At 63.7% G+C, this 11,587-nt stretch overlaps 2 protein-coding genes and 1 long non-coding RNA gene across 8 annotated transcripts; 1 reads left to right on the top strand and 2 right to left on the bottom strand.

Annotated features, from left to right (window-relative positions):
• Positions 1-2,074: 2,074 nt before the first annotated feature.
• CLIC3 (chloride intracellular channel 3) lies at positions 2,075-5,075 on the top strand. Of its 2 annotated transcripts, none has more exons than XM_039858933.1 (6): positions 2,075-2,664; positions 3,374-3,612; positions 3,693-3,818; positions 3,945-4,051; positions 4,149-4,324; positions 4,414-5,075. In XM_039858933.1, exons 1-6 carry the CDS (start codon positions 2,629-2,631, stop codon positions 4,570-4,572), a joined length of 843 nt encoding a protein of 280 aa, XP_039714867.1. In that variant the 5' UTR covers positions 2,075-2,628; the 3' UTR covers positions 4,573-5,075. The 2 variants fall into 2 exon arrangements, with proteins under 2 accessions (XP_039714867.1, XP_039714868.1); XM_039858934.1 differs by having other exon boundaries at positions 2,081-2,664; positions 3,503-3,612.
• Positions 5,076-5,196: 121 nt separating this feature from the next.
• Positions 5,197-6,777, bottom strand: PAXX (PAXX non-homologous end joining factor). Of its 5 annotated transcripts, none has more exons than XM_039858937.1 (7): positions 6,610-6,777; positions 6,470-6,530; positions 6,165-6,214; positions 5,895-6,085; positions 5,740-5,808; positions 5,489-5,598; positions 5,197-5,393 (listed from the first exon to the last, which is right to left on the bottom strand). In XM_039858937.1, the coding sequence occupies exons 1-7, from the start codon at positions 6,741-6,743 to the stop codon at positions 5,391-5,393; spliced, it is 618 nt and encodes a 205-aa protein (XP_039714871.1). In that variant the 5' UTR covers positions 6,744-6,777; the 3' UTR covers positions 5,197-5,390. The 5 variants fall into 5 exon arrangements, with proteins under 5 accessions (XP_039714871.1, XP_039714869.1, XP_039714870.1 ...); XM_039858935.1 differs by having other exon boundaries at positions 5,197-5,389; XM_039858936.1 differs by having other exon boundaries at positions 5,489-5,573.
• A 4,120-nt stretch (positions 6,778-10,897) lies between these two features.
• Positions 10,898-11,555, bottom strand: LOC120599822 (uncharacterized). Its single transcript, XR_005651987.1, has 3 exons — positions 11,453-11,555; positions 11,182-11,207; positions 10,898-10,955 (listed from the first exon to the last, which is right to left on the bottom strand). It is a non-coding gene; the product is annotated as an uncharacterized LOC120599822 (long non-coding RNA).
• Positions 11,556-11,587: the final 32 nt, after the last annotated feature.

Genomic DNA, 11,587 nt, shown 5'->3' with positions numbered 1-11,587 from the left:
CGGCAGCCCCTTGACAGTGGCTTGTGTCCCTTTGCCTTGCCCTGGTTTTTGGAGCACTCTGTCACTTTCTGGTACAGTCCCCAGGCCTGCTCCGCGCCCACACCCCACATCTAGATGCAGCCGCTTCCCCAGGGAGCTCTGGGTGTGCTGGATGCCATCGTCACCCCTTCTGGGCCCTCAGGGGGCAGAGCCAAGAAGTCCCTGTACTCGGGTCTGCTAAGACCCCACGCTACCCCAGCGCCCCTCCCATGCCCAGTCAAGTCTGTGTCTCCCTCCACGACAGAGCCGCTAAAGTAGCGCTGGGGAGGGCCCACGGGGGCTCAGGACGGCTTCTAACACATGGAAGAGGCCGGGCCATTCGCCCTTGGGGCCTCGGCCCAGGTGTCCCCGCAGGGACCCAAGGGCTGCTCGGTGGATGTGGCGGGAAGGTTAGAGACACTCTCATGGCCCAGGTAGGTCATGGGTCCAGTCAAGGTTGGTGACCATGAGTTTCTGGTCTCACTTCTTTAAAACCAATTTTTTTGTGGAAAACGCACACAGGACCTTTGGAGAGAAGGCAGAGCCGGGTGTCCGCGAGTCAGAGGGGTCCTGTCGGGGGTCCCTTCTTCCTTCTCTCGGCGCGGACTTGGAATGACACACTCATGCTGCTAGTTTTTTCCCAGCTGCTGGGCTTTTTCCGTCTCCCGATTGTACTGCGTCGCTAGGTCGGCCGTGACGAGTCACCACAGACAGGGCAGCTTCAGCGGCGTCTACTCTCACCGTCTGCAGGCCGGAAGCCCCGGCCGGAGGAATCGGCGGGGTTCCTTCTGCGGCTGAGGGGCCATCGCTCTGCAGGGAGCCCCAGCCACGGTGCTTCCTGGCCACCTCCGGCCTTCTTCGCTTGGAGGAGCATCTCCCTGATCTCTGCCTCCATCGGCACTGGGTGTTCTCCCCGTGGGGGCGTCTGCCCCGTCTCCGCTTTTTACGAGGACATAGTCACGACCACCTCCAAATACAGTCACATTCTGAGGTGCTGGGGGCTAGGATTTCAATGGGTGAACTTGGGGGACACAGTTCAGCTCCTATCACCACTAACACTGGGACAAGCGAGATGCACCAGGATGGTCCCGCAGCCAGCAGAGCCGGGCGCTGCCCCCCTTGCGTGTTTCCAGGGACGTGTGCGGGCTAATTCCCAGACGGGAGAACCGTCCCGGAGTCTGCCGCCCAGGCCCCCGTAATGCGTTTGCGCACCCCTCGGCCCAGGCTGTGACCGCCGCGTGTCTGCCGGCCGCAGCCGTGAACTCCTGGTTTAGCTCTTGCGCCGAGTGAGGCGAGCACCCCCTGGCGTGTGTTCTGCTGTGCCCGATTTCCTTTTCTCTGAACCCCCTGTTCACTTGGCTACTTCTGTTTTTCTTACACATGTGTAACGGTTCTTTTATACACGCAGAAACACACACAGGACATGCGGTGAGCGTGCAGGTGCAGAGGGGCCCCAGGCCCTTCTCCAGGGTGGTGGTTTGTGTGCAGGGGGAGCGAGAAACCAGCAGGGGCGAACCCCGCCCCACGTTGCCAAGAAGCCCCTGAAATCTGGGGTGTGGAATGGAAGCTGGTGGAGGGGAGGCCCGGGCCCGAGAGGTGAGCCGGGCGCCCAGCTCCACAGGATGTCCAGCCAGCCCTCAGGCTCGCGGGGTGGCCTGTAGCTGGGAAGGGGCCAGTGGACTGGGATCCTGGTGGGGGACGGTGGCATTGGGCGAGGAGGCAAATGTGCCGAGCAGATCTCGCTCTCGGCCACTGGGTGGCACCAAGCCTCTGTGGGCCCCTCCCTCTGGGTGTCCCCTGGGGCTGCCCCCTACCAGCAGACGGGGGAAGGTGTGGCGGGCCACCACACAGGGGCTGGTAAGGGCACACCCGTGGGGTCGCAGGCTCCCAGCCCTCCGTCGCCTTCCAGCTGAGGGTGGGGCCAGCGGATCCCGGGGGTCAGGAGGTTAGGGCTTCAAATCCCCTGCTGGTGCTCCATTCTAAAGTTTAAGAGGGAGTGAAACCAGCCCGAGCATGACGGGGAGGGGGAGGGGTGTGGGGTTCGCTGGGTGGCCCGCCTGTCGCCCCAGGCACCTCTGGACACCCCCTCTGGAATGTGGGCCCCGCCCTGGGGAGGGGCCCCTGCCTGGTGGAGCTGGCAGGCGGTGAGAGGGGGCGTCCCTTCCAACTGGGCTTAGCCCTCTTGTCGTGCCCTGGTAGGCAGACAGGGAAAACTGAAGCTGGGCCAGGCTGTTCATTTCTCCTGCGGCCCCACAGACAACGGGGTGTTCACCGTGGGGAGGGCAGTGGAGTTCACAGAGGGGGCGATCGGCCACAGAACTGCCCCTCCCATGCTGGAGCCCCCTCCCCGCCTCTCAGTCCACTGGCCTCCGCCTCCGTCTCACCGGGCCACCCCTAGGGCGCTCCGGTCCCCCAGTGCTTGGCGGGCTCCAGCAGCCCGCCCTCTCCGTGCAGCTCCCCCACGGTCACACCCTCGCTCGGACACTGAGCCCTGCCAGCCACGTCTGCCTGCTTAGGTGACTCTGCAGGGCGGGCCCTGGGCTGGGAGGGCACAGCCCAGGAGCCTTAAAGAGCTTCCCGGTCCCCGCTCCAGCACCCCAGCTCCCGACCATGGCGGAGACTGCCAAGCTCCAGCTGTTTGTCAAGGTGCCGGCAGGTGGGGGGCTGGGGGAGGGCTCAGAGTGGGGGTGCTCTGCAGGCTCCACTCTCTGGGCGGGCTGAGGGGCGGGTCTCTGTGGCAGCACCTGCTCCGCTTCCCCTGTGGTGGGTGGGCTCAGGCAGCCCTACCGAAGCCGAGTAAAGCAGGGTAAGCCCGAGAGGGGAGAAGGGCCAGTGAGTCGCCCCTAAAGGGGGTGGGGGTGGCCTGTCTCAACCCCCCGGGCTCCTGGGTCCAGCCCAGCCTTCCTGGAGAGAAAGCCCCTCCATGGGGAGGCACCAACCAGGCAGCCAGTGGCAGGGACCCAAGTGGAGGTTGGGGGTCCATGCAGCACAGTGTGGGGTGGGGGCTCTGGGCCAGGCAGCCCATCCCATCAGTGCCCAGGTCTGTGAGGCTTTGGTCCCCTCCCCACCCTGGGGGCTTGGGGCAGCTAGTGTGCTGCCAGCCTGGGTGCCCAGCTGGCGGTGTGAATCACTCAGAAAACAGCTCTCTCTGCCCACCCCGCCCTCAAGACCAGCCTGCGGAGCCTGGAGCCCAGGGCCCTGGCCTCTGCCCAGGGTCTGAAATAAGGGTCAAGGGGCCAAGCCACAGAGCTGGGGTCCCAGCCCTGTGCCCTCGCCCAGCCTCCCAGCTTCCCGCAGCTCTGTGCCCCTCCACCCCTCCCCTCCACCCTCCCCTCCACCCCTCCACCCCTCCCAGGCACCAAGTCGAGGGCCCTCACCGGCCACTCGCCGAGCCGGAGCCCTGGCATTGCTCCGGTCTCTTGGCACTGGGCGGCCGGGTCCTGGGTCTGCTCGCTGCCCTGACACCCCACGACCCCACGCCCAGGCCAGCGAGGACTGCGAGAGCGTGGGACACTGCCCGTCTTGCCAGAGGCTCTTCATGATCCTGCTGCTCAAGGGTGTGCCCTTCACGCTCACCACAGTGGACACGCGCAGGTGAGCCCCCAACGCCCCACAGGGACCCCTCAGAGCCGCTGTCCCTTCGGGCGGCCACTTCCCCTCCCTCGTGCCCACAGGTCCCCGGATGTGCTGAAGGACTTCGCCCCTGGCTCGCAGCTGCCCATCCTGCTCTATGACGGCGACGCCAAGACAGACACGCTGCAGATAGAGGAGTTTCTGGAGGAGACACTGGGACCCCCTGAGTGAGGGCCCGGGGCCCCGGGACTGCAGGAGGGGCTCCCAGGGAGGACCCGCCAGGACAGAGCCCGGGAAAGGCCCCGCGGGCCGCCAGGCGCGTCTGACCCGGCCCCTCCCCTCTCCGCCCGCAGATTCCCCAGCCTGGCGCCGCGCTACAAGGAGTCCGCCATGGCGGGCAGCGACGTCTTTCACAAGTTCTCGGCGTTCATCAAGAACCCGGCGCCTGAGCAGGATGATGGTGAGCAGGGGCGGGAGCCTTCGCGACAGTGGGGGCTGTTGCGTCCCAGGCCGAGGCCTTACTGAATCCCCCCACCCACCTCCGCCTCGGTCCCCAGCCCTGTACCAGCTGCTGCTACGCGCCCTCGCCAGGCTGGACAGCTACCTGCGCGCGCCCCTGGAGCACGAGCTAGTCCGGGAGCCGCAGCTGCGCGAGTCGCGCCGCCGCTTCCTGGATGGTGACCAGCTCACGCTGGCCGACTGCGGCCTGCTGCCCAAGCTGCACATCGTGGACGTGAGCGCGGGCCGGGCGCGGGAGGGTGCGGGCGAGCGAGCGCTTCCCCGCGGAGGCCCTGACCGCGCGCGCGCGCCCCTCGCCCGCAGACGGTGTGCGCGCACTTCCGCCAGGCGCCCATCCCAGCACAGCTGCGCGGCGTCCGCCGCTACCTGGACAGCGCGCTGCAGGAGAAGGAGTTCAAGTACACGTGTCCGCACAGCGCCGAGATCCTGGCGGCCTACCGGCCCGCCGTGCGCCCCCGCTAGCGCCCCGCCTCCGTCGCCGCCCCGCCCACTCATCTGCAGCCCTATAAAGCCATGTGCTCCGGTGAGCGTGTCTGCACACTCGCGGGACCAGAGGGCCCGCGATTTTCGCCACATTCAACCCCCCACCGTGGGATGCTCAGTTCCAGATGACAGCCCAGAATGACACAAACAGAGCCCAGTGGGCGGGGAGCGGCCCATCCCCTGACTTGACAGGGATGGTGGGACTGGATTGGGCACCCAAACCAGTCAGGCCAGGGTGGGGCAGCAGGATGGCCAAGGAAGGTGGGGAGCAGGGCACAGCCTGGGCACCTCGGGGCTCCAGGCCAGTGGGCGGGATGGCCCACATTCCTCAGCCCCACCCCAGGTGGCAAGTCCCCCCCACCCCCATCTCCCACAGGACCTACTCAAGGCCGTGCCCTGCTGGGTGAGGTCTGGAGGAGGCCGGTGTGGGTTCCCAGGCCACAGAGCAGAGTTCCAGCCTTGGGAGCCCTGGGCCACCAAGTCCGGCCCTCTTGCCTCTTGCACCAGGGGGCAAGCGCCTGACGCATCTGGACTGCAGGCTGAGGGAGAACCCCGGAACCCTGCCCCCAGTCAGTCCCCCGGAGCAGGAGCCTGGCCATAACCTCCACCTGAGGAAGCTGTTTATTTGACAGGAAGGGCCTCGAGAAGCACGTTTGCTCCACTGGGCGACAGGATGGGCGGGTGGACGTTGTGGGTTTTGGGGGGCCGCCCCTCCCCTCATAGGAAGATTCCCAGCAGGATCACACTTTTTGCTGCACGCTCAGAGGTCATCAAAATCTACACCACTGGCTGGTTTCTTACTGGGAGAAAAGAGGGGGTGACATTATGGAAATGTGGGGGGGGCAGGCCCAGGGTGGGCCCCTGGGTGCAGGAGGGAGGGGCAGTGGGTGGGCACCTCTTGAAGCCAGGGTTGATGAGGGACTCTCCAGGACACCGCCTTCTGGCCCCAGGCCCAGGGCCGCCTCTCTGGGGATCTGGGTCTGGGGGAAACGAGATGGGGGGCACCTGAATTCAGTAGGATCCCAGGGCTGCAACCCCCTCTCCACATAGATGGAACCTCTCTGGAGCTTGAGGCTTGTTCTGGGAAAACCGAGTTATAGAGGAACAAGCACAGTCCCAGCTCATGTCATGGGTCACAGGCCTTACCTGGTAAGAACTGCTGAGGCCCCACCTGCCGAGTGCTCTTCCTGGAGCTGACGGCTCTCTCCTCCGCAGCTGGGGAAAGCAGGCAGGAATGGGAGCACGGGCGGAACGCCGCTAGTGAGGCTGTGAGGTGCCCCCACCCCCTCCCCCAGTCCCACCTGCCAGCCGCTGCTCCAAGCTGCACACGCGCTCTGCCAGGCCCAGTGTCAGTGCCTGCAACCTGGAAGCTGCCTCTGGGCCTGGCACCTTGGAGAGATCAAAGCCTAGTGCCGAGGGCCCCCCTGAAAGGCTTAGGGATGCTCCATCCTCCTGCAGGGTGAAAGTCACAGCTTGCTGCTCGCAGGCTGACCTGGGAAAGGACGGGTGCTGAGTGCCGTGGCCAGACCTACCCACTCCCCGCCCATCCTTCCTCCTGGCTCAGACCTCACCTGAACCGGGGAGTGATGTCCTCAGTTGCACTCAGGCCAAAACGGGCTTTCTATAGGGCACAGGGGCTGCTCACCATCTGTCTGAGACGCTAGAGTCACTAGCAACAACCCAAACCTGCCCGACCGGGAGCCACTAAGTAACCCAAGCCAACGTTAGGACTACAGCTACAGCCCCCGGGGAAGGGTGCCCAGACCCTTCTGGGGAATCCCGGAACGGTCCCTTCGACCCCATGGGTGGTCCGCACTGCAAGTACTGGGTGGATACTGGGGACTTCCCAGGCCCGCCCAGGAGCCCTGTTACCCACGAGGGCCGCCAGGCTGTCCGGCGTGAAGCAGGTGCTCCAAAGCTCCACGGCGTCCGTCACACTGTGGGGGAGGGGCTGTCAGGCGGGACCGCCCGCGAAGCTGCCTGCGCCCCCAGCGTCCTGCGGACCCCGCCACTCACTAGAGGTTGAAGATGCCTTGGCCCCTGGCCCCAATTCCCTCCCCGTCGCAGTAGCACACAAAGCGCGGGGGCGCGGGGCGCGGCGGCAGCGTGCAGAGCGGTGGCGAGAGCGGCGGCGGTTGTACTGGAACCATAGCACCTGCGCGAAGAACAAGGCCAGGACAGGGCGGCCGCGGCTGCGGGCCCAGGGCGCCTGCGCGGGCGGGCGGCAGCCGGAACCCGGGACACGGCCTGAACCGGCGGGCGGGCGGGGCCGGGGCGGGGCCGGGGCGGGGCCGGGGCGGGGCCGGGGCGGGGCCGGGGCTGGCGGAGCCGGACGGGTGGAGCTTAGGGCGCCGGGGTGAGGTCTGCGTCGCTGGGGGCAGAGCTATTGGTACGGTGTTTAGGGCCCGGGCAGGGCCTCGAGGGCGAGGTGTGGTCACGCGGCGGACCCCACGCCGGTGTGGGCGGAGCTTAGTGCTGGGGCGTGGCTCCTGGGCGGTTTGTCCAGTGCTCTTCCCCGCGCGCGGCGGGTTGGTCAGCGGGGTCAGGGCTCCGGCCCTCGTGCCATCAGAGAGGCCTCCTCATCCTCCCTGAGCCCCCTGCGCGCCCTCCATCCTCTCTGAGACCCGGGTTCCCTCCTTCACGCGCAGGTTCCTGCCCCGTGCTCAGCCCCTTGCTGCTTGGGCCCTTGCTGGTCCCAGGATGCCTCCCTCTAGCCAAGGCATGGACGCAACCAAAATGTCCTTCGATAGATGACTGGATAAAGAAGCTGTGGTACATACATACGATGGGATATGACTCAGCCACAAGAAAGGATGAAGTTCTGCCATTTGCAACACCATAGATGGGTCTTGAGAGTATCACGCTAAACGAAATGAGCCAGACAGAAAAAGCTGAGAACCATACGATTTCACCTATACGCGGGATATAAAATGGAAAGCAACAAGTGAACATGACAACAAGCAGAGACTCATGGACACGGAGAGCGGATTAGGGGTTACCTGAGGGAAGGGGGCGGGGAGGTAGCTAAGGGTAAAGGGGATCAGATATATGGTGACAAAAGGAAATTTAACTTTGGGTGGTGAACACACAATGCAATATACATATGACGTGTTATTGAACTGTACACTTGAAACCTATGTAATTTGATTGATCAATGTCACTGCAATAAGTTAAATAAATAAACAAATAAATAAAAAGACTGTTCTAGAGGAAAGAGCCAGTCAGGAGATGCGACTGTGGCGTCACCAGCCCCCAGGACCGTCTTAAACATTACAGCCTCCAGGCACAGTGCTTGGGGCCCGGGAAAGCGGCGGGCTGAACCACGACCCCTCAGGGTTTTGGGTCCCAATATCCTGTGATGTTAGCCTGCATGGAAAGGGGGTTTCTGCAGGTGAGGTTAAGTGACAGATCTTGAGATGGGGAGATGTTCATGGGTTATCCAAACGGGCCCTGCACGCCGTCGCAAGAGAGACGGAAGAAAATGTCGCAAAGAGGAGGAGGAGACGCTGTGGCCGTGGGGCGGAGGCTGGAGTGAGCTACAAGCAGGGACCTCGGCAGCCACCAGGAGGTAGACTAGGCAAGGAGGGATCCCTGAAAGCCCTCGGCGGGAGCTCAAGCCACCAACACCTGGGTTTCAGCCCAGGGAAACTGATTTTGGACTTCTGACCTCCCGAACTGTAAGAGGGTAAGTGTATGTTTTAAGCCACCAAGTTTGTAATAATTTGTTACGGCAGCCATGGGAAAACTGATACAAGACCCGAAACAACGAAAGTTCCAACCACGATAAGAAAACTGCAAAATCTAAATTTTAAAAAAAGTACACAAGCATCTAGAAGATGTAGCAAAGCCAGTCTTCAGCACCTCAGCTCCCCCGTAAGGAGCAGTCTTATCTGATGTGGGCCTGGGTGCAGGCTTCTCCCAGCACGAGGTAGGTGGGGCCTGCAATGCAGAGCGGAGGGTTTGGGTCTCAGAAGGCCTGCGGCCAGCCTGAGCCCTCTGTGTCGGGGAGGCCCAGCCTCTGGCCCCAGGGCACGCAGCACTGCCCCTGAGCAGCAGGGAGGAGCAAAGGGCACAGAGGAGGAGCAGCTAGAGAGGTGGGAGGGCGGCCAGGGCTTGGGATCCCAGAGGTCTGAGGAAAGGCCACGCAGCGTGGCATCTGAGCAAACGATGTCGGGGCGGAGCGAGCCAGCCGAGCAGAGGACTGAAGAAGAGTATTCCAGGCCTGAGCAAAGGCCCTGAGGCAGGCCTGGGGTTGGCATGTTCCGGGGACACAAGGAGGTCACCAGGGCTAGGGAAGGAGGGTAGGCGGTGGGGTCAGAGGAGGGCCGATCAGGGAAGGTCGTGTCGGCCACCGAAGGACTTTGCCCTTCACTCTCAGTGAGAAGGGACCATAGGGGGGCGGGGCATGAGGCCGTGAGCAGAGTGAGCCGACAGATCTTGTGTCCTGTGGCTTCGGGGTGAGGCTCCCTCTGTGAGGCCTGAGCACAGTAGTAGGACACGGCCAGCCCTGGGCTGATCTGCAGGTGGCAAAGGTGTAGCCCCTCCTGGACCCAGAGGGGCCCTGTGGGGCTGCCCCACCTCGTAAGGGAGCCTCCCTCCCAAGTGTCCATGAGCCCATGGAGGGCACCCTGCATCACTCCGCTCTGGATCCTTCCCAGGGAACTGGAGAGGGAACAGTTAGCGGGTGAAGCAGAGGGATCAGAGCCCCGTGGGGGCCCAGAGCCTGGAGGCGAGATGTCCCTGCGGGTCTCCAGGAGCACAAGCCTCCCCACCTTGCAGCCTTAAATCCCTGCTGTTGCCACTTGGCTCCTTCCGCCTCTTCTGCTCTAGGTCCATATGGAAAACCAATGACAATCAACAGGTCAATCCATGGATCGATCAACTGGTTTATCACCTGGGCTCAGACAGCATCTCTTAGCAGACGCTGGTTGAGGTGAGCAGAGGCACCTGGTCCAGGCATCGGAGGAAGAGTGGGCGGGTGAGCTCGCAGGTCACAGGTGTGGGAGGGGCCAGCCGTCTGGGCTTCCCTACACTCCTCCCCCTCCCCCCAGGACTTCAAGTCCAGACTGGTGTCCGAGAAAGAAACAAACGAGGAGCTATCAGCCCGACGGAACAATGATCGGCATTTGAATATATGTGCATCCGGTATTATTTTTTTCTGAACTATTTACATTACAGATTGTGGTCCTACCCCCCCAAAAAAAAAACAACAGTTATTTTAGCAGCAGAAGTAGATTTATTTAGAAACAACAAAGAATTGCAACTTGAGAAACTCAGGACACCGCAGAAGCACAGGCAAGTTCGGCGCACAGAGCAGGGGAACCTCCTTTTATAGAGGAAAGGGGGAGGGACGGTGTCGTGGCTTCTCATTGGCTGGTTTGTGGCCGTCTCTCATTGGCTGGGCTGTTCCCCCGCAGGAGGAAATCTGCCTTCCTCCCCCTGGGGTAGTAACCTGGAAAACCTCACCTTTGGGGAGGCGGCTGTCTCCTCCCGTTGGGGAAATTGGCAACGAGTGGTAGGCTTGGAGAACCCCCACAGGCCCTCCTGACTCCAAATTTTAGTCGAGGATTCATTTGTTAATTTTCACAAGCTGTTATGCCATTTTACCCCCAGATTCTTCAGGACGTGTCTTTAAAGAACAGCGGCACTGACCTGCGCAAACGCCGTGGCGGGACAGTCCTGCACCCTGCCCCCTTCCCAACGCCGGGCCGGGAGGGCCTGGCTCAGAGTTCCAACAGCCGGCACTGTGCGATGGGGGTGGTCAGGGGGGAAGTGGGGGACGGAAGCGGCCCAGATACCCACGCCAGGCCGTGGTTTGGGAGGAGCCCAAGGGCCGAGCGGCCGCTGCATCTGCGGAGCCAGGTGCGCGCTTGGCGCGGAGTCCTGCAGGGTGGGCACCCCGTTCTCCAAGCGGCTGTGCGCAGGTCTGGGGTGCGGAGTGAGGAAGGCACCCCCAGTCCTGGCGGCGGGTGTCCATGGGGTGGATCCCCGGAAAGCCCCTGCAAAGCTCTTGTCCCTCGTGGAGCCTAGCGTGAGCCCCTCCCAAGCTGGCAGAGCAGGGCCGCAGCCAGCAAGGGATCCTGCCTGGCGCAGCCCCCGGGTGGGGGTCCACCCTGTGGGTCAGAGTCCGGACCCGCGCTGTCCCTCTTTGGGCAAGTCCCAGGCCTTAGGGGCGGCGCTTGCCCCTCCCCCTATTCTCCCCACCCCGGCCCCACAGAGGAGTAGAGGCCAGAATCGCTGTTGGAGATGGTTTTGACAGGGGGGGGGGCAGAAGGTGATGGAGAGGCGCCGTCGGGGGAGGGCTGGCACACGGCCCGAGGGCAGCACGGCACCAGGGCAGCATTCCTGGGCTGGACCCCTCACTGCAAACAGGCGCCGGTGTGAGGCGACACCCTGTCTCCCAGCCCTGGGCCCCCACTCTGCCCCGCCTGAGTTCTATGGTACTATTTCTACCCTCGTCCCCAAGACGGGGGACCCCCACCATGTAGCCTTCTGGCCAGCAGCGCCCCCCACCCTGCTGTGAGTCTGCAGGGCACTAGGAATCGCGCGTTCTGGGGAGGGGTGCCCAGACCAGTCCCCAGGACTCACCTAGAAGAAGGCACCAGCACACTGGTCTGTGGGAAAGAGTGGGGCCTGAGGAGCCATCCAGTGCCCCCCTGTCCCCTAGGGCGCCGCCCTCACTTCCCCTGAAGAGCCGAGCCTCCCTGCCTGTGACCTCCCCCCGAGGGGCACCAGCCTGCGAGCCATTCCTCCCCCCAGGCCCAGACAGACCGGGGTGCCTGGTCCTTCTGCCTGCATCTGGAATCAGTGGGGTGGGCCAGGGCCTGGCAGCCCCGAGCAGGGTGGGGGCAGCGCTCACCCGACTTGGCCAGCAGGGTGCCCTCGCTGGGGTTCAGGCCCACTTGGGGTGCCAGCTGCCTCATCTTCTCGGCTCCTTCAGGAAACATCTCTGGGGTACGGGCTGGGGGCAGGGAGACGGTGAGCAGAGGAAGCA

The sequence above is a fragment of the Pteropus medius genome, unplaced genomic scaffold (assembly GCF_902729225.1).
Source record: "Pteropus medius unplaced genomic scaffold, Ma_sr-lr_union100, whole genome shotgun sequence".
Classification (NCBI taxonomy): Eukaryota; Metazoa; Chordata; class Mammalia; order Chiroptera; family Pteropodidae; genus Pteropus; species Pteropus medius.
The sequence above is the reverse complement of the archived record's forward strand: the minus strand, read 5'-3'. Positions and strand labels throughout refer to the sequence as shown.